This window comes from Globicephala melas, chromosome 11 (genome assembly GCF_963455315.2).
Source record: "Globicephala melas chromosome 11, mGloMel1.2, whole genome shotgun sequence".
Lineage (NCBI taxonomy): Eukaryota > Metazoa > Chordata > Mammalia > Artiodactyla > Delphinidae > Globicephala > Globicephala melas.
In genome coordinates this window covers 619270-639991 of record NC_083324.2, presented here as the reverse complement: position 1 = coordinate 639991, position 20722 = coordinate 619270, and the positions used below count along the sequence as shown (strand labels likewise).

Genomic DNA, 20722 nt, shown 5'->3' with positions numbered 1-20722 from the left:
TGTGGGGGGGCGGCGCACAGCTCCAGCGGCTGCCCCGGCCCCGTGAGGCCCGCCCGGGCCCCCTCCCTCCGCCCACCTTGGTGGCCAGCAGCCGCGTCAGGTAGATCTCGGAGACCATCTTGCTGCCCCGGTCGCCCTCCCGCTGGTCCAGGTGGTCGTGGTTCTTGACCAGGTGCCACAACTTGGTGCCGCTCTCCAGGTCGGGCGTGATCATGGGCGTGCGCGAGCGCAGGCTGTCGGGGCTGCTGGCGGTGCGCAGCATGCTCTCTGCGGGCGCCGTGCCGTCAGCTGCTGCGTCCCGCCCCCCCCCCCCGCCCGCCCGGCACCAGGTTGCTGGGCAGGCGGCTCCCTGTGTGAGCCTCAGCTCCCCCCCGACAGCTGGGGTCGTCCGCCCCCACCTCCCTGGGTTTCTGGGGACGGTGCTGCCCGGGGAAAGGCCGAGGGTCCCCGGGACAGGCTGTAACCAAGCCATCCCAGGCTGCCGCAGCGGCGCCCAGAGCGGCATTCTGTCCAGGTCGGTGGTCTGCCCGTTGCCCCCGCCGGCCCTCTGCCCCTGCCGGTGCTCACCGTATCTGCTGAGGGACTTGGTGAAGGTGGACGAGTTGGAGATATTGTAGGCAGACGTCTGCTTGGGCACCAGGGCCACCGAGGACCCATCCGTCACCTACGGGCAGGGGGCCGGGTGATGCGTGACCCACCACCCGCGGCTGGCCTCTCACCTGGGCCTCAGCCTGCCCCCCAACCCTGGGCGCCCCCACATGTGACCGTGCCCTCTCCTCCTGGAGCGTGGCCCCCAGCCCTGAGCCCCGTCGTGGAGAGAGGGGCCCGAGCCGTGGCCGCAGGTTGGGGGTCACCTGGTAGTGCGCCAGCGTGTTCAGCCTCTTCCAGTCGTTATCGATCTTGGTGGTGACGTCCTCATCCTGCAGGATGATGCGGGCCATGCGGCCCTGACGCCACTCTGCGGGGGAGGGGAACGCTGGAGTGCTGCCCTGCTCCTTGCGCCCTCCATCAGGACAGGTCCAGGGGGCAGGGTCCCAGGGGCCCTGAGTGAAGGCTGGGCAGCAGAGGGACAGGCCCAGCCCAGAGCAGAAGCCCCGCACCCCTGCTGCTGCCCAGCCCCTCTGGCAGCCCCCCGCCCACCCAACCCTGGGCAGCCCAGCCTTCCGGAGCTCCTAGCCTGGCACTCAAGGCCTCCCTCCATCGTGGCCCCAGCCTCACCCACCAAGGGACCAGCCCGGTCCAGCCCGGCTCTGCTCCCCAGGCCCTTCCCACTTAGCAGGTGCCCCTGCCCACGCCCTGCTCGTGAGCCATCTTGAGAGCCCCCACCCAGCTCCAAGGGCCCACCTGCTTCCTAGAGCACACGGGGACCCCACCCCTGCCCCCACAAGCAGGGGCGCACCCTCTCAGTGCCACCCTGCTTCCACCACCCCGGGGAGCAGCCTACAGACCCAGCCTGGGTCACGCACCCCTTCCCTCCAACCCTCCGGGCCAGCGCCCAGTGCTTGGACGACGCGACAGAGCCCCTGCCGGGCTCACCCAGGTCCATGTCCCCGGCCTTGGGCCGCTGGGAGTAGGGCACGCCCTTGTACACGGCGTCCAGCAGCTTCTCCTTGACCTGCGTCACCGTGTCGCAGTTCAGCCCCTTCACCGGCACCTCGGGCGCGTTCTCATTCTCGGGGTTCACGCAGTTCAGGGTCTGGAGGTGGGAGCGCAGGGCGTCAGCCCCCTCCCCCTCCCTGGCGGGCGGGGAGGGGCGGGTGGGCGGCGCTCACCAGTCAGCCCCCTCCCCCTCCCTGGCGGGCGGGCGGCGCTCACCAGCGTCTTGTAGTCGATCTGCTGGCGGATGAGCTTGTCCTCGCTCAGGGAGTAGCGCGCCTCGCCCGTGATGGCGTCGATGGGGCCCTTCTCCATCTGCTGCTTGATGGCGCAGAACAGCAGGAAGAGCGGCTCCCCGGCGCACTCCTGTGGGCGGGCGGACGGGCGGCGTCAGGCTCCGCCCCAGCCGCTGCCCCGCCCCCCCCCCCCACCCCGCGGAGACGGGCATGAAAATCCCGGAAAACGACCTCAGCAAAGGGGCCAAGCGGGGAGGACCAAGGCCAGTCAACCCGGGCTGAAGCCTCGCCCGCTTCAGGCCTCGGCAGGACCACGGCCCCGGCGCCACTCTGCCCAAAGCAGCCAGTGTTGCATGTGGTTGAGGCGCAGGCTCCGGTGCCGCCCCCACGGCCCAGGGGACTACAACGGGTGCGACCATCATCTATCAGATGGGAGGGCCCCCTCAGCTAGGACTCGCCTGCAGGAGAGGGCCGCCCCTCCCTCCAGAGCACGTGGCCGACGCACTCACAGGTGCAAACGCACCAACCCAGGGCAGGAGGCTGGCAGGGCGGCTGTCCGGGCACTCGGGGAAGGTCTGCGCTGCCCATCTCCGACCACGTGCCGCCTCCCGCCCCCACTGCAGCCACTGGGCGTGTCCCCACCTCAGGGCCTTTGCACCTGCTCCCCCTACAACCAGAACTCTCCCCCTCGGGTCTTCACTGCCCCTTCCAGACCCCACCCGACATCCCTTTGTCAGAAAGGCTCTCCCGGGCCCTGGGCCGAGCCCGCTGGCCCTCACTGCCATCACACAGAGCCAGCCCTCTTCGATGGTCTTGTTTGCTTCCCTGCCATTTCCCCTCTGGAGTGGAAGCTGCCTGCCGCAGCCAGGGCGTGCCTGGCCCCCCCCCCCCCGCTACATCCCCAGTGCCCAGCACGGAGCGGGCGCGTGGGGGGCTCTACGGACGCTGCTGGACAACAAACACCGTTAACAAACAGCTGCGGAAGGAGGGCTCCCGTCCCGCCCCCGCCAGAGGGCTGCCCCGACTGCAGTGACCAAGCTGCTGCGTGCCCTGCACAGCTGAGTCCCCACCTCAGCCGGACACAGGCCCCTCGCGTCTCGGCCCCCCCCAACGGAGCTGGGAGTGAGTGTGGCCCTAGCAGGCAGCTGCCGGCCTGCTCCCTGGCCCACCAAGAGTGGCTCTGCCCGGAACCAGATGCTCCAGGCAGCTCGTTAGCATCTGCGGTGATGAAAGAGACAGCTGCCAGGGAGTGGCAGTGAGCGCAGGTCATCCGGAGACCCTCCAGCAACACGCCCATCTCTGAAATCGTTTCATCTGCAAACTTGGCTGCATTACATCAGCTAGGACAGAGGCCCAGCCGTTAACAGCTGCCTCTCCCTGCAGACGCCAGGACACTTACTCCTCTCAGAAGAAAAGGGGCACCTCAGGAGGTCAGAGGATGAGGTTACACAGCACATCACGAGAAGCCAGGATTCGAACTCAGACAATCTACCACTAAAGCAGCTGATCCTTAAAAGCCAAGCGTCCTTACAGAACATGCAGGCTGAGCAGGGTGTTCACTCCCAGCCTGGCTGGCAGGCTCTGACCCACTCCCACAGGCCTGCCCAGATGCCGGGAAGCAGGAACCAGGGAGCAGAAAGCTCTGAGACTGGGAAGGCCCAGAACCCAGCCCTTCCCTGCTGGGCCCACTTCCTGCACAGGGAGGAGGGTGACCTCGGTGACTCTCAGGCCCAGCCGGAAGAGATGTGCAGAGACTTCCAGTGAGTCTCCAAGTGAAAAGGTGACACGAGGACAGGCTGTTCGATAAACGTTAGAACAAGCCCTTCTCCAATCGGGAAAGAAAGTCGAGTGAGATCCCTGCCTCACGCCATATACTAACAGAAAACATTCCTCGGCGTGACACGAGAGCTGTAAATGACAGAAAAGTTCAACAGTCTCTTGGGACTTCCCTGGCGGTCCAGTGGTTAAGACTTCACCTTCCAGTGCAGGGGGTGCGGGTTCGATCCCTGGTCGGGGAGCTAAGATCCCACATGCCCCAAGGCCAAAAAACCAAAACAGAAACAATTCTGTAACAAATTCAACAATGACTTAAAAAAAATTCTCGTAAAAAAATTTCTTTTAAACTTCTTTTTTCAAAGAAAGCGGGCCTCCTCTGAACCCCCTCCTCCAGGTTCCCAGAGACGACTTAATGAGCACGTGACCAAGTCACGCGGTCTGCAAACAGGTGCGCTTTACAGGAAAGGCACAGCTCTGTTACTGCCACCTGTCCTACACGACAACAACGTCGTCGTACTCTGGGCATCACTGGGCCACCACCCACCGGGCGAGCCCCACCCAGCCCGACCCCCTCCCCTCTGGACCTCGCGCCCACCTCAGGGCCTTTGGTCCCCGTCTGGCTACCTCCTGCCCCTCCTCATGCTCACATCTCACCACCCCATCCACGCTTTCACGCCCCTGTGGACACCCCGCCCCTTTCCCCATCTGCGCCCCTCAGCCCAGCCAGGACTCTGTCCTGAGCACTCTGCGCCGCAGCAGCTGGGCTCAGCACATCCTCCATGGAGGACGGAAAGCCCCACCGCCATCCCCGCCTCGGGACACTGCAGCGAGCGGAGCCTGCAGAGCCACACGGAGAGCAGACCCGGGCCGCCTGCGCCACGAGGCTCCACCGCCCGCTCCCTCACCCACCGTGGAGCTAACCAGGGGCCACCATGCGAGGACCGGGCCCGGCTGCCAAGCCTTCGGGGTTTTCAAGGGAAGCCAGACAGACATCTGGGTCTGATGACCTCCCAGTTCTAAAATGCAGGCGACCCAGCTAGCTGCTCACGGCCCTGACAGAGTCCACCTGGACCCACGTCTAGCCGGCCTGCAGGCTGTGCCCATTCCGAGAACAGCCTGGCTCCCCAGGGTCTGTCTGGGGGTCGGGGCTCTCCCAGCCCGAGAGGGAGTTGTCTGGGCAACAACAGCGGAAGCCCAGGCAGCTGCCCGCCTCCTCACAGCAGGGCCAACAGGACCCGCCGCCCCGGGCGCCTCCTCAGGCTGGCCCAGGGCCGGGAGCTGGCCACACACACGCCCCTGCCCGGGAGCGCCCTCCGGCCTCAGGTCCGGGCCACGGGCACTGCATGAACCCCACCGGAGCCCGGACGCACGCCCCAGCTCAGTCACGTGCAGCTGCGGGACCCACGTCAGACCCCGGCGTCCACCTCTGTCCCGGCGGCTGAGTGAGGACAGGACGGCCTCCAGGAGGTGCAGGGAAGACGCGAAGGGACAGCCGCGAGCCGGGGGGGTCCTGCCGAGGCCCTGGCCCCTTGGTGTCTCGGCTGAGAGCCCACCAGTCACCCCTGGCCTCCCACCCCCACCTGGGGCCCCCCGCGGCCCACCCACCTTGAGGAATTTGTACAGAAGGAAGGTGAACCAGTTAGTCAGCATCTTCTCTGCCACCGACTCAGTCCTGGGAACAGAACACATGCAGGGACGGCCTCAGTCCTACCGCCAGGCCCGCCCACACCACCACCTCGCCACCCCACCCTCCCCAGGGCCAAAGGTCAGGCCTTGGCCTCAGAGCAGGTGTCGCCTCGCGCCGAGGGGTCCCAGACGAGGCAAGCCCCGGAGCGGGTCCCCGGAACTGCAGCGGCGGCACCTGGGCTGCGCCGGTGGGCGCGCTGCCGCGGGGGCAGGCGCGGGGCGCAGACTCACCGCCGCAGCAGCAACTTCGGGTGGTTCTTGCTCTCCAGGTTCTTCTCGATGAGGTCGGACAGCAGCTGCTTGAGCACACCCGTGGCGTACTCCATCTCGCCCTGCAGGGCCGTCATGACGAGCGAGGCCACGTTGCCGCGGTCCCGCATGGAGAAGCTGCGCTGGGCCTCCAGCGTGCGGATGAAGGTCAGCAGGAAGTGCTTCTTGGTCAGCAGCTGCCCGAACAGGGTCAGGGACTTCTCCACGTTAGCCTGCACCTGCGGGGCCACGGGCCTGCTCAGGCCTCAGAGAGCACCGGCCCCTGCTGGCCGAGGGCCCGTCTAGGCCCCGGTACAAAGGGCGGGTCCCTGAGCTGCAACTGTCCTAGCAGAATGGACAGGGCCTGGCAGCTGCGTGAGAAGCCACAGCAGGCAGAGGCCCGGGGCACAACAGCGTGCGGGAGCAGAACGGAGGCCTGCTCCAGCCACCCTCTGTGTGGCCCAGCTCGTCCACCGGGCACCAGGAGTGCCCGACAGCCCCTCCCAGCCGGCACCAATGCAGAAACCACCCTCCCCCTTCACAGAGGACACTCAGGTCCAGAGAGGGGAGCAGCGCGTTGCAGCCACACAGCATTGAGGTGGGAAAGGGCCGATGGAATGCCAGGCACGGCTGGTTCCAGGTCCCCGCCCACTCTTATCTGCCCCGAGGCTTGTCATAGCATGACACAAGGCTCCCAGCCCAGGCAAGACAGGTGACAGGTACCAGAGAGGACACACAGTCACAGCTAAGAGAACAGTCAGACCGGCCCGGCAGACGGCAACGCCGGGAGAGACACCTGATGGCGGATGGGGAACCCCCAGCATGGCAGACACCCCAGCAGACAAGCAGGCAGTGAGCCGCCCAGGGCGTCCTGGGCCCGAGCCAGCGCGACAGGAAGGCCCGCTGAGGTGCAGCTCGAGAGGGAATGTCCCACCAACACAGCCACGTGAGGGGGCTGGCTCCCCAACATCCGAGGGGTGCAGGACGCGACGCACACGCCCCCCACAGAGCGCAACAGAGCAGACTCGCTGAGCCCCTACCCGTTCCGAGCTGGGGGCCCTGGGCGTCTGGCCAGCTACCGGGCAGCCCAGGAGGACGTGGGTGCCAGGCGGCTTCCCCTCGGCAGGCTCGGGGGCCGCGTCGGCCGCGCAGAGCCCAGCTGAGCGCCCGCACCTCCCGACACCCATGGCAACAGCCCCCCTGGCCCAGTGAAACTCGGCACCCAGGCCCACCCAGGAGCCAGGCCGGACGAGCTGCAGGTGGTACACAGTAGGCTAGGGGCCCAACGAAACAGGGCTGGGCCCTGGGGAGCCCAGGCTAAGGGTGGTTTGCTGGGGCGAGGCCCCCCACACCCGGCCCCCCTCCCAGCAGTCTCGAGCCCGCCCCCAGGACCCTGCCGCCCCAGCACCCAAGGAGCCCCCGCAGGCAGAGGCAGCGCCTCTGGAACCCCAGCCAGCAGCCCACCTCCATCTCCTTGAGCACTGGGTGGTCCTCGATGCCGGGGAAGAGGACCCGCATGGCGTACGTGCGGTAGTCAAGGAACGGGATGCCGGCACCGTCCAGGTCGTTGGTCAGCTCGTGGATGTCCGTCTGCAGCTCTGCAAAGGCTGCGGCCAGACGAGGTGTCACGGCAGCTGCCCCGGCCCCCGCGGCACCCCCCACTCTCCCCCAACACACTCAGGGTCGGGCCAGCCCCTGACTCTGCTACTCGCCAGCTGGGTGAACTTGAGGAAGTTCCTCTGCCTCCGTTTCCCCAGTCCTGACACAGAGGCTGAGCCCTCCACCCCTGACCTGCTGCAGAATTCACCAAGACGAGAGCAGAGGCGGTGCCGGGATGGGGCTGGAAGGGGCCTCCACGTCCCGATGGGGCAGAGCAACTGTGGCCCCCTGGCTCCAGCCACAGGAGACGAGCGGGGATGAGGCCGGCTGGGAAGGGGCAGAGCCCTGCGTGCCAACAAGCAAGCCCTCCCGGCTCAGGCCAGGGACCCCTGACACGCCCGCCCGCCCGCTGCTTTCAGAACATTCCTGAGCCGTGAGGTGTGAGCCCTGCGGCAGCCCAAGGATGCGCTGTCTGGTCAGGAGCCGGCCCTCCCCCGCCACCCACCCCGGCACTGCTGCCTGGAGTCTGGTCACCTCCACCTGGCTGGCCCTGGGGACCCGCACACACGCTGCCAGACACGGGCATCACAGGTCAGTCCAGACAGGACAGGCAGACGGTTGTCCTTGTCCCAGGAAGGCCCAGGCCGCCGCCTCCCACCCAAGCCCCCAACACGTGCCGGAGCCCCTCAGGGCGGCAGTCTGCCAGGGACTGAGGGGGCGCTGGGACACGGGCCTTTGTCTTAAGACGGGCCAGGGTCCCGGGCAGACCGGACACCCCAGGCCAGTGGAATTAGTGACCACCCAGAACGAGGCCTGTTAGGCATGAGGCCCCCCAGGCGAGGCTTCCGACCCTGCCCAGCCCCCTGCCCTCATCCCCAGGCAGGACGATGCCTGTCGTCTGCCCCAGGGCTGCCAGCATTCACTCACGGACCCTGCAGGACACTCAAGGCCTCCCCTACCCCGGCTCCTGACACGCGAGAGACCGCCAGGCACCACCCGCGCCGCCCTGTTCACCCCTCGTGACAGCGCTGGACCCAGACGGGGCTCCCAGAGGCACAAGTGAGCTGGGGCTCAACTAGAGCCCCCCGCCTCCAGCTGGCTGGGGACACCCAGCCCTGAGGCCCATCTCACGCCAGCCAGAGAGGCCAGCCGGGCTCAAGAGAAACCAGCACGGGCGCAGGCTACTGCCTGGAGCCCACACGGGCACACAGGAGCTGAACCCCCCAGGGCCCCCGCGGCCCTGGCCTGGGTGCCCACCACTCAGTGCCCACCCGCTGGCCTCCCAGCAGCCGCGACCCCAGTACTCAGCACCGGCGGGTACGGCAGCACCTGCTCCATGGGGACCAGCCCTGGGCCTACGGGTCTCCTGGACACATCGGTCCCCGGGAACAGCTCTGTTCCAGCTGGAGACCACCATCCTGGCCCTTCCCGCCGACCCGCCGGCCCACCGTTCAGATTTCCGACGCCGCCTGCAAGCCCCTGCCCTTCTCACTCCCTGGGCCGCCCCCACCTGCCCTTGGGGTCCACCTCTCAGTCGGGAGCTCCCGGGGGAGCAGGCTTTGGGGAAGGTGGCATGTGACCAGGTGTGGGGATGCCGAGCCTGTCCCTGTGGCCGTCCTAGCACCACGGGGAGGGGGAGCCGCAGAGGAAGGGGGTCCTGGGAGCGGAGTGAGGGCCTGGCTGGGCCCCAGACCCCGGTGAAGCCTCCCCGCCGAAGTGGCCTGAGCTGGTTTGCGTCACGTGCACCCCAGGGTGAGACAGACACACGCCTGAGCAAGCACCCCGCGGGCAGAGGCAGCCCAGGCCCGGGGCTAGGTGCGCACAGGGAGGCTGAAGACGGGCCCCTCCCTCAGTGCCCCCCACCGGCCGCCGGAGGGAACCAGCCGCGCCAGCACGTGGACGAGCACGGCCCACAACACCTGGGGAAATGGCCCCCCGCCCGGAGCGGGCAGGCCCAGCGTCCCCGCACCTGGTGGTACGTCTGTCCTACAGAGGAGACTGAGGCACAGAAACGCCGTGTGCCCATCTGGGGTCCCACGGACAGGCTGGGACACAAAGGGGGCTCTCTGGACAGAGCCTGCGTTTCAAGCAGCGCCCCGTGATCGCGCCCAGTCGGGCCCCTGCCCAGCCCCCGGCGCCCCCCACCCCGCACCCTCCCCGCGGCCCCCACCCACCTTCCTTGCACTCGAGGGCCACGCGGGACTCCAGGTTGTCCATCTGCAGCTGCAGGCGCTTGAGGGTGCGGTCGGCGTCCCGCGACTTGCGCTTGTAGGCGATGAGCACGGCCACGATGACGAGCAGCAGGAGGCCCCCGCCCCCGCCGATGCCCACGATGGCGGGCAGCGTCAGCAGGCTGTCCGAGTACACCTGCAGCACCCCTGGCGAGAACTCGAAGCCGCCGGCCCGGACCTGGGGGTGCAGGCCACTCAGGGGCGCCCCAGCCCCGCACGGTCGGCGAGGTGGGGGCGCGGGCACCCAGGGCAGACGCTAGGCCCGCCGGGGCACCAGGGCGGGGCTCCCTCTGGGTGGGAGGCAAGTCTGGGGCTTGCTCAGAGCGGGGCTGCCCTACGTGGGGCCCAGGAGGCTGGAGCTGCCAGGACCCGTGGACGCACCGTGACCTTGTGCTGCCCGGTGAGGTTGGGCGACTCGCAGAGCAGCTGCGTCTCCGACACGGTGAGGGCGCAGGGAGTGGAGCCGATGAGCACCGTGTAGTTGAGCCGAGAGTTGCCGGGCGCGGGTGGCAGGAGGTTGCGGCCCTGCGGGGCAGCGTGGAGTGAGCGGGGGCTTCGCCGGCCCCCCGCGCCGGCCCCCCGCACAAGCCCCGCCCCGCCGAGCAGCCCACCTTGAGGATGAGGGGCGAGCTGGGCTTCAGCTCCAGGAGGCCGGTGGGGCTGAGCGGCTCCAGCACAGGGTCCGGGTAGTAGAGGAAGGTCGAGGTGTTGAGCACCAGCAAGGCCCGGACGTCGTCCATGACGAAGCCCAGCTCGTCTGGCCGCTCGCCCAGCTCGGGCGGGCTGCGGGCAGGGTTGTCCACCGACGGGGCCCGGCACACCATGGTGGTGTCGTTGTACACCTGGCAGCTCTGGGGATGCAAGACAGGGACACTGGGCTGGCTGACCCATGCAAATCCAGGCTGTGACACCGCGGGGCTGCGGCCACACCCGCACACGGTCCCCACCCCTCCCAGGGCCTCCAAGTGCAGCTGGGATGGCAGGAGCTGCGGGGGCAGGGCCCAGGGGGACTCACGTTCTCCCTCTCGACGCCTCCGTACTTGGCCCGGATGCGGGGTTCCCGGACGGTGGCCAGGTTGGTGCCCGTGACCGTTAGCAGGGTCCCTCCGCTAAGAGATGAGGGAGATGGAAGTCAGGGGTGGAGGTTCCGGGGCCCTCTGCCCCGGCCCAGCACAAACGGGAGGGACCAGACACACCACCCGGCTCGCTGCAAGACAGCGAGCAGGTTAGTCTCTCAGCACCACGTTTGGCGGCAGGGCCACGGGGGGGGGGGGGGGGAGCGGAGGGCCTGGTGCAGGAGCCCCACACCTGGTGCTGGTCTTCGGTGGCTCAGGACAGGGGCGTGGGGCTCAGGGTGGGTGGGACGGGGTTCGGGGGGGCTCAGGAAACCTCGGATGGGGGTCGTGGGGTTCAGGGCGGGCAGGACGGGGGCCCAGGCGGGCTCCCACCTGTTGATGCTCCACTCGGGGTCGATCCTCAGGATGGTGGGGTCCTCGGTGTAGTTATATTTGACCTCGGGGTTGGTGAGCTGAGCGCGGTTGATGTTGATGACAATGGGGGCACTGCCGGGGCTCTGCCCGGGGGGCGTCAGGCATCGGATCTCCCGGGAATTCCTCCTGAGGACGCAGGTGCTGGAGCTCACCTCCGAGGCCACCGAGCGTCCAGGCTCCACCACCAACAGGCTGAGCGCGAGTCACCAGCCCGCCCGCTGCATCTGCCTACCTATGGCACAGGCCACGGCGGGCCTGTCTCCAGGCGGGGCCCCTTCCCGTCAGCCCCTGCGAGGGGCCGGGTGCTGTCTGTGCCTACCTGGGCCGCAGCCTGGCCCTCTCCCCCATGCTGCCCTGCGTGGGCGGGAGGCTGTCCTAGGCTCAGCGGGGCTGAGGGGCGGGTCCTGCCTCACCAGCTTGCTGTCCAGGTGGCCCCACCCCCAGCTCCGCCTCCTCGGCAGCGTCAACCGGCAAGCCTGCCCGCGCCCCAGCTTGCGAGAGCCTGGCCCACGCGTGCCGAGAGCAGGCCTGCGGGGCGGGAAAGGGCTCGCGGGCCTCACAGCAGCCCCGCAGCGGCTCCATCAGTCACCCGGGCAGCCGCAGGGCCCCTCCACGGGCGGGGCCCACGGCTTCAATGTCCTGGGAGGGCTGGAGTACCGCGCTCAGCGCCAACTGCCGCTCCGCGGAGGGACGCACACGACACACGCACCCCCCGCCCCCATCATCCCTGATCTGAAAACAGGCTAATCGTGGGCCTGGGCCGTGAGTGGATGAAACGAGCTGGCGGGGCTGGGGGCGCTGGGTCCCCCCCAGGGCAGCGGCCAGTCACCGCCGGCACCTGCCCCATCCCCTCATTGCCTTCACCACAGCCGCCAGGCCCGCGCACAGCAGGCTGCAAACTCCAATAATTAGTCTGATAACAGGTAATTACCGCAGGAAAATATTTAAAGGCCCGCTCCATTATCATCCCTAATCTAAAATTATCCACTTCAGGGCTCCGAGCCTTTGTCAAGTTCTCCTCTTTCCCTCTTAAGAATTTTTCTAAACGCCCTTCTCACGTTCCACAGGACTCCCCCAAAACCCAGGACAGAGCGGCTGTGCCCGCCCCTCAGACCCAGGCCCCACCCACCACCCCGCCCTCCCCGCTCCGGGGTAGCCTGTATGTCTCCATAGTAACCTTCTCCGCCTCTCGGTTTCCATAGTGATCACCCTAGCCCAGCTCTCCACAGCCCTCCAGCTTCCCAGGCAATGGGAGGGGGCACCAGCCATCTGAACCCATGACCACAAGGGGAAGGCAGCCTGTGCCTGGGGTCCCCACTGCCCGTCCGTCCACACCCCGTACCAGGAGAATGAGCAGGGCCGGCCGCCGACAGACACAGCCACATCGCTGCCTGCGTTCAGGTGGCTACCCTCGATGCCGATCCAGGTGCCCCCCGAAAGGGGCCCGCGCGCAGGGCTCACACGGTAGAAGGTCGGCGTCTAGGGGGAGAAGGGACCTGCTGGAGCCCCTGGGAAGCGCCGGCATCTCCAGCCAGGCCCAGGCCCGCGCTCACAGGGTGTGAGACACCGCCCATGGGCGGGGCCACGCCGCAAGGGGCGGCATCAGGCCTGGGGGCGAGGGGGGAGGGGGCGGGGCCCATCACTCGAGGCTGCCCGTGGCCCGGGCCAGCCCCACAAGCGAGCCCTCAGGGCCAGGCGGGCGGGCTTACCACAAAGGTGAAGCGCTTGGGCGACAGGGCGCGGTAATGGAGGGAGCAGTCCCGCACGCACACCTCCACCAAGGCATCGTGGGCCCGCAGCGCGCTGGCGTCCCCGATCTCGCAGACGATCCTGCGGGCACAGGGGGCCTCAGCAGCCGTGGGCGCCAGGCCACCGCCAGCCCCGCCCCCCCCCCCCCCCCCGCCCGCCGGCCGCACTCACTGCTCGGCGCTGATGTACTCGCTTTCCACGGGGCTGCACAGCACCTTGCCCACGCGCACGCCCAGCCGCACGTCCTCAAAGCGCAACCCCAGGTTCTCGCCCGTGATGGTGAGCCGCGTGCCTCCCTGCCGCGGGCCCGTCTCAGGGTACAGCTGTGGAGGCAGAGGCTGGGATGCGGGCCGGGCGCTCGGAGCGCCCCCCGACGCCCCCCAGGCCCGGTAGCCTGCCCACCTTGAGGATCTTGGGGTCGGCGCAGCGGCTGCTGCCGTGGCGGGCGTGCATCCAGGCGGCGGGCGAGTCCGCGGGGCAGTGGGGGCGCAGGGAACAGCGGCGCTCCGCCACACACCAGCCACACTCGAAGCGAGGGTCGGCCTTGAGGCAGAGACCGCAGCTCTCCCGCAGGGCCGGGCACTTGTACAGGTGGGCTGCAGGGAGGGGCTGGGCGTCAGCGGCCACCCTCGGCCCCGCCCCCCAGCCGCCCCACCCAGCTTACCCTGGATGTTCTGCGGGTTGTCGATGACGAAGTGGCCGTTCCACACCACGGACAGGTTCACGGGCAGGTCACTGACGTCGCTGCCCTCGTAGGAGTACTGCGGCGGCAGGAGAAGTGGTCAGGCCACACGGGCCGAGCCCGGGCCGCTGCCCAGGGCCTGTGTGTCCCTTGTGGCCACCTGCGGGACTGGCCGCTGGGGGCCCGGGCTCAGCAGGGCGGGGTCTGGGGGCCAGTCTGGAGGCAGGCTCCCCACAGCGCTGCCCACCTGCGGGCCCGCGGAGGGGGCTCCACCCGGGTCCCCCTCTGCACAAGGACGGCCACGGCCCTCAACCTCCAGCGGCTACAGGGGCACAGCCTCCAGGGTGAGCCCCCGCCAGGAAGCCAGGACTCCCCGTACCCCTTGGACACACGTCAGGGTTGCTCTGTGAACCTCGGCTTCGTCTCCAAACGGGCTCAACGAGCCCTCCTCCGGGACTGCCCTGAGGTGTGAGACGTGTGTCCCCTGTGCCCTGGCACCCCTGACCCCAGGCTGGGCTGGGCTCAGGGTCTCAGCCCTCCCCGGAGAGCCCAGGCCCGGACGCCCAGCTGTGTCCCACTTTCTGCAGTTGAAGACTTGCGCTCCACCCCAGGGCAATTCATCATCATCTTATCTGCAGGAATGTAATTGGATCCTATCAAACTCCCTAACGCTCCCTTTTCCCTTTACACAAGGGCTGCAAGAAAGATAAATGTGGGCCTGGGGGGGGGCGGGGGCACAGGGACAGAGGTGACAGAGGCTCGGGGATGGGGGAGAAACCGAGAGACAGCTGGCCTCGGGGACGCGCAGAAAGGAAGGAGAGGGTGCAGGCAGTCAGGCCAGGGGAGCCAGAGTGAGGTGCAGGCGGAGGGTGCAGCGGAGAGGAGGCAGGACTGGACAGGCCGGCAGGCTCGGGGAGCCTCGGGCCCGGCCAAGGGGCCGACCTGTGCTGGGAGACTGTGGCGACCGCTGGACCCCAGCCCCCCCCGCTAGCACAGAGCTGGTGGGCCAAGGGTCCACTGCCTCTGGAATGGAGCCTGACCTCTAATTTTATGCCCCTCCCCAGGGTTCTGGGGGCCTTGCAGGTGGCCCAGAGGTACCCACTCCCCACTCAGGGCCTTGGCTAGCCCCGGGAAACCCACTGCTCTCCTGGACAGATAGGCAGACTGAGGCCTGCTGGCAGTCACGGGGCGAGCCGGGCGAGCGAGACACAAGCTGGCCTCAGGACCACCAACTGGGCCCTCTCCCCTCGCCCACCAGGAGGTTCTGGCCCTGCAAAGACCACCATCCCTAATTCGTGGAACGAATCAGATTTGAGGCTCCGAAGGTGACTGCCTCTTGGCACGTCTGGGTCGGGGGAATGCACCGGCCACCGTGCACGGCTTCTGTGTCCGGACACAGTATGCCTTAAAGGAGCCGGTGCCGTCACCCTGACCTCGGCCCCCAGGGTCACTCCCCCGCGCCCTCAACCCCAGCCCCCTCACCCAGGTCCCCAAGACGGCACGCAGAGCCACGTCTGAGACACGCTCCCTCCAAACGCTGGCGTGGCTCTGGGCGTGGCCCCTGCAGCCTGCTCACCCGGGCCGGCTGAGGGGCTGGCACAGCCTGGGGGCCAGAGGTGCCCCCTGAACAGGGCGTGGCAGACCCGACTACGCGCAGCCCTTCTGCTAAAGCAGAAACACAGACCCACCGAGGAGTTCTGGCACTGCAGGCTGGAGCTGTTGAAGCGCAGGGCGGCGACGCGGGCCGGGCCCCCGGGGAGGTGGAACAGGCACTCATAGCCCCGCTGGCCCGACTGCGGCTGCGGCAGGTTCCGGGCGGCCAGGGTGATGGGCTTCACCACACCCACCGGCACGTAGATCTGGGTGGAGGGCAGGATCTGCGGGCAGTCCTGGGGGACAAGGCTTCAGCTGAGCCGGGGTGGAGGCTGGCGGGCGGGCTGCGCGGAGCCCGAGCTCCTCCAAGACAAGAGCCCTGCGCCCATTTTACACGCCGGCACACTGAGGACGTCGATGACGGCCAGCCGGGCCCGGGTTCCGGGCTGCACCCTGTGAGCTGGGCAGGCCCGCCCCGGGGCCCGAGTGCCCTGCCCCAGGGTCCTAGGACCCCACCAGAGGGGCCCCATCTGGAAGCAGCCGAGAGGCCCCTGAGGCAGAAGCAGGAGCAAGCTCTCAGCTGGGGGCCCGGGGAGTAGGTAAAAATAGCCGGAGCGAGCACACAAACAGCCCGGCCCCCGGGCCCAGCGCTTCAGCAACACTAACTAACGCAACGGCCCGGCTTCCCTGCAGCAGGGCTGCAGCGACCGTGGAGGAGCCGGCCCGCAGGAACCCTGCGGAAGGTGCTTTAAATAGAGACGCTGAAAACAGACTGCGATCCCCACGCCCCACGGCAGCTCCCGCGGCACCACGGGCCGGCTCTGCAGAGGTTCTGGGGGCCCCTGGGGGCACTGGGGGAGCAGAGCTAGCTGAGCAGGACTGGCAGGCTGACTACTGACCACCGGGTCTGCGGCTGCCCTGACGGCCACCTGCACACGGGGCACTGACCGACACGTGGGCTGCGTTTGGAGCTCAGGCTGCAGCCCTGTGGGAGCTGCCGGTGTGCACGGTGGCCACCTGAAAGGGCACCCGTGCCAGCCCCCAGCCCAGGGACGCCCCTGCTGCCCCTCCACATCCCTCAGCAGCCCCAGCTCGTCTTGGCCACCAGGCCCCGCTCCCACTGTCCCCCAACCTCGCACCTTCCCTCTCCACTGACACCAGTTCTGCTGCCGGGAGGCCAGCACCGCTGTCTGTCCCCCTGTGGGTCTCGGGGTGCAGGCTCCACGCCCCTGTCGGGCCATAGCCTCCCTGTGGCTGGGCCTCGGCACCTCATGATTCCAGCCATGGACGGGCGTCAGCCCGGGCCTGGCCCCAGCCTCCTCGAGTGGCCTGAGACCAGGCTGAGCCGGAGGCAGCAGGGAGCTGATAAGCAGTGTGGACGCAGAGGCTCTGCCGTCCAGGGAATTCGGGGCCTATGAGCGAACGAAGGACCGCGACTCTGTTTTCATAACTCAAGTTAGGTTCTCCTCACCTAGAGCCCCTCCTCTCACACAAAGCAAGGAAGTGTCTGGAAGACTGACCTCCATTCCGCTCGCAGGGGCACCGGCCTCAGGCCCGGAGCCTCCTGGTGACAAGGCTGCCGGGGGAGCACACGACCCACTCACTCCTGACCCTGGGGAGGCCGGGTCTGGGCGCAGGCCACCCCCCGGGGCTGCTCTGCTCTGGGGGTGCTCCGCGTGGGACCCCTGCCGGGCCACCCCGTCCCCACCGTGCTCTGGTGGCCACCCCAGCCGAAGCCGACCGGGCAGACGCGGGAGCACAGGGACCCCGTCCCATCCCGGGCGGGAAGCAGAGAAGTGCTGGGACTGGGACCCTGCGGCCTGAGCACGAGCTGGGGAGGGGTCGCCCCGGGGACCAAACCTGAACCAGGGATGGGGGGACTGTGGAAACGTCACGCTCCTTAGGGGCGTCCCCACGCGACCTGGGACTGGCTGAGGAGGGACCGTCTGTGAAGTCCATCCCCAGACAGCCCCCCTTGACCCCGACCAGGTCCCCGGCCCCGCCTGGCGCAGGCGAGCTCCTGAGCAGGGTCTACCCCCCTGCCGCTCCCGGGACGCCCATGCCAGCCCTCCCTGAGGGTCCCGCCGGGCAGCCTGCTCCGCTGGAACGGCTCGAATGGGCACAGAGATCAGAGACGGCCAGGGAAGACCGGGCCCCCACCTCACACGTCCATTCTGCTGCCCCCGCCCCCTGCCCCACCCCCAGGACCCCCGGGCCAGCTCCTCAAGCAGGCCACACACCTGGAAGCCCACCTGCCCACCCCACGTCCCCGCCTGCTCTTGGCCCGCCCCCACCATTGCCGTCTTGTCCCGTATATCTGTCCTGTACGTCGTCACCAGGGAGTGGAAGAACCAAAGCCCGAGGGAAGGGGGCGGGGCAGCCAGGGCAGGTTCTGTGACGGGCAAGTCCAGTCCAGATGCAGCCCCCAGGCGCCCCATGGCTGGTGGGACTCACACCCTCCTACCCCATCCAGCCAACAGACGCGCTAGCTACCGGAGAGGCAAGGCCTAGCATCAAGGCCTGGCTCCGCACCCGAAGGCTGGGCACGGGGAGCCCTGCCCCCACCCCCTGCCGGGCAGGCCCGGCTCAGGCCTGGTGCTCAGCCCCACTGCTCGCTCGGCTCCGAAGCAACTGCTACCTGATGGCTACTGGCGACCGTGCAGCCCTGCAAGCGACTCCGGGAAAGACCAGCCGCCTGCACCTCGCCCAGCCAGCTCCGTCCACGTGGACCCAGCCAGACACGCTCCCAGCTAGCTCCCGGCGCACTGGGAGGACGGTCCCTGCCCCCATCGTCCCCGGACGTGCCCTGGGTGTGACGTCCCCAGGCCGATACAGCCCCGGAGGGCATCCCCCTATACCTTCCGGCCAGCATCCCCACCACCCCAGGCGGCACCCAACTCCTCCACACCTCCAAACCCAGCCCACGGGACGCCTTACCTCGGACACGTTGACGCGGCCCTCCAGGAAGGCACAATCGGCAGCGTTGTGTGTGCACACGTGGCGGTACTTGCACCAGTGGCAGGGGAAGGAGCCGCTGACGCAGGACAGGCAGCTGCAGGCAGAGGGCGCGTGGTGAGGCCGCAGCCCGGGCCCCCACCTTGCTGCTGATCAGGGAGCCGCCCCAGGGCCTTTGCACAGGCCGCTCCTCACTGCTCAGAGCTGGTCTGCTTCTGCCTGCCGGGGCTCCCCTCCCTCCTCCCTCCATTGCCTGACAGTCCACCCCGGCGCCAGCCAACAGAACCTCTCAGAGAAGCACACGTGTAAAGCCAGTGCCAGGCCACGCGTGACCATCAGCGCTGGAAACGCGTTAGTGCAGCCGAGGAGCACGTTTTAAAGTCCACCTTGTTCTAATTCGCTGAGATTTAAACGTAGGTGTTGAGTGGCGGCTGCAGGCTGGACGGCCGTGGTAGATGTCGCCTCCCCGACCAGAAAGCAGGCTCGCCTGGCAAGGGCCTGATTCGTTCCAACGTGTCTCCAGGGCCTGGACGGGCCGCACAGCCCGCACCTCACCTCACCTCACCGTCCCTGTAGCTCCACATAACCCACCGCCCTGCCTCTACAGAGACCCTCGACCCCTCCAAGCCTCGGAGCACAGCCCCTGCCCCAAAGATTCCAGCCCGCCCAGCACGGGGAGGCTGGACCCCAGTGCCAACAACACCCAGGCCCACGGTGGGCGCCCCACGAACAGCCAGGAGTGCGTCAGCCTGCAAGTCGGTTGACAAACGAAAACACGATTGAAAAATTAAGCGCCTCGGCTCGAGGCTGACCCCCTCCCGGCCCAGGGCTCTGGCCGCTGCGGGATGCGCAGGGGGCCCTCAGCAATTCCTGCTCTTCCTCTGAGGTTGGCGCGCTCGCAGAAGACCAGAGGCCCAGGGAGAGCGCCCACACCCAGCTGTCCGTGCCCCAGGGGCTGCCCGACCCAGAGGGGACCCGGACCCCTCCTGCCCCAGAGCAGCAGGTATCCAATGCCCGAGCCCCGGCTGGCCGTGCCCTGCCTGGACGACGCAGCAGCGCCCCCAGCTCCCTGCCTTGCTCTGGTGCCCGCGGCCCACTCCCCACTCGAGGGGAATCAGCACATGTCGCACCCCAGCTGCCGCTCCCGCCACCCGGCCTCCCCCTCGAGGCCCCGTCCTGGCTCCTGCGACCCGACCAAGTGCTGCCCCGCGGGACTCTGTGCAGGAGGCCAGAGACACTCACGACTGGTGGACGCTGCAGTTGTAGAAAACGAAGTCCACAGACGCAAACTTCTTGCCCGTCTCCTTGGACTTCAGGTAGAGCTTGACCACCCGCTGGTCTCCTGTAACAGTGGCACAGGTTCCGTCACCAGGGCCCCGGGGCCGCTGAACCCAGGAGCCCGCGCAGAAAAAAGGCCTCGCCGAGGACCCTCCCAACGGCCAAGGGCACCGCCCCCGCCCCCCCCCCCACCCCGCAGCCCTGCAGTGCCTTCCCCTGATGCCCTCCGCGGTCACCACGGGACGCCCGCCCACTGTCCCAGTGACCGTCTACCCCCGACAGGAGGCCCCCCGCGCTGCCCAGGCCGGCCCACTCGGCCTCACCCTGGCCCCGTGTGATGGGCGCCACCTCCTGCGCGGAGGGGGAGTGGCAGTGAATCCGGCCATCCTCCAGGACGCCCTCAGACTCGGTGAAGTCCTCAAAGGAGCAGTTGACTCCGGCCGAGAGGTCGGGCACATTCCAGGCCTGCAGCACAAGCTGGGTGGCAGGGGAAAAGGGTGACTGGCCAATCCCCCTGCGCCGCCGCGTTGCCCCACCCCGGCCCCAGCAGCCGCGCTCACCGGAACGTGAAACGTGGTCACGGACACGTTGCGGGGCTGCACTGTCAGCTGTACACACTGCAGCAGGTCCGCGGCGAAGCGCTGGGGCTCAGCCGCCCGCTCGCAGGCGTCCCGGCGGGAGCAGCTGTGGGCAGAGGCGTGGGGCGGGCTCAGGCAAGAGGCCAGCGGAGCCCCTGGCCCACCCTGCACCCCATCCAGACCCGGGAAGCTGGGCTCCTGTCACTCAGCGGGTCACGGGAGCCGGGCCCCCAGGCTCCCAGTGAGGTCGCCGGGCCCCCTGCCACCCCCACGGCCTGCGCGGACTCACGTGCTGTGCAGGACACACCAGCCGCAGTGGGGGTCCCGTGACCCCAGACACAGCTCACACGACGTGTACTGCACACAGCTCTCCACGGGCACCCGAGTCACCTGGCAGGAAGGGCCTCGGCATCAGGTCCTCTCGGGCCTGTCCTGTCCCCCACACACCAGGCAGCCCCGTCTCGGGCCTTCCTCACGCGTTGTCTATCCAAGGGCCAGTCCTGGGTGACCCTGACCGGCCGAGCCAGGCCAAGCAGACCGGGCCAGTCTCCAGGGCGCGAGTCGGTGCGGGCGACAGCTCTGGCCAGTACCTCTCGCTCTGCTGCACCCCGAGCTTCCCAGGGGAGCCCCAATCCTGAGCCCGGAGGCCGGCAGGGCACCGTTTACCCCAACCTCGCCGGCTTGGCCCGAGACACAGAGCGACCGAGTAATAACCCGATGGCGGGAGGGGGCAAAGGGGAAGGGAGCCACCAGGAGAGAAGGGAGGCGCGGCCCCACCTGCACCCCTCCGGCAGCCACGGGGTCACCAGGTGGAGCAGAAGGGCAGAGGCTGGCTCCAAGCAGGCTGGACCAGAAACACGGCACGCGACCTTGACGAGCCGGCCAGGCCAGAGACCGGGAACAGGGGGCCCCAACGGACACCCCAAACCCCCCAACACCACTCCCCTGAAAACGCTCTCGCTGGGCATCTGCTCCCGTGGGTGTGCAGTCGTCCAGGGACGAGGGGCAAGCCTGGAGGCTGGCT

General features: G+C 68.5%; 1 protein-coding gene across 1 annotated transcript in view; it reads right to left on the bottom strand.

The window, feature by feature from the left end:
* PLXNA1 (plexin A1) overlaps window positions 1-20722 on the bottom strand; it is a 39563-nt gene that overhangs the window by 5959 nt on the left and 12882 nt on the right. The window contains exons 4-27 of the mRNA XM_030850742.3: window positions 19988-20088; window positions 19681-19804; window positions 19444-19597; window positions 19085-19184; window positions 17825-17939; window positions 14983-15183; window positions 13277-13373; window positions 13015-13208; window positions 12784-12935; window positions 12573-12693; window positions 12206-12342; window positions 10822-10989; window positions 10389-10482; window positions 9985-10224; window positions 9755-9898; window positions 9317-9551; window positions 7008-7150; window positions 5526-5782; window positions 5214-5280; window positions 1816-1962; window positions 1537-1696; window positions 855-958; window positions 568-664; window positions 77-267 (exon numbers count right to left, since the gene is read on the bottom strand). Of these exons, the coding sequence (XP_030706602.2) occupies window positions 77-267; window positions 568-664; window positions 855-958; window positions 1537-1696; window positions 1816-1962; window positions 5214-5280; window positions 5526-5782; window positions 7008-7150; window positions 9317-9551; window positions 9755-9898; window positions 9985-10224; window positions 10389-10482; window positions 10822-10989; window positions 12206-12342; window positions 12573-12693; window positions 12784-12935; window positions 13015-13208; window positions 13277-13373; window positions 14983-15183; window positions 17825-17939; window positions 19085-19184; window positions 19444-19597; window positions 19681-19804; window positions 19988-20088 (3543 nt within the window). The remainder of the gene's footprint in view (window positions 1-76; window positions 268-567; window positions 665-854; window positions 959-1536; window positions 1697-1815; window positions 1963-5213; window positions 5281-5525; window positions 5783-7007; window positions 7151-9316; window positions 9552-9754; window positions 9899-9984; window positions 10225-10388; window positions 10483-10821; window positions 10990-12205; window positions 12343-12572; window positions 12694-12783; window positions 12936-13014; window positions 13209-13276; window positions 13374-14982; window positions 15184-17824; window positions 17940-19084; window positions 19185-19443; window positions 19598-19680; window positions 19805-19987; window positions 20089-20722) is intronic.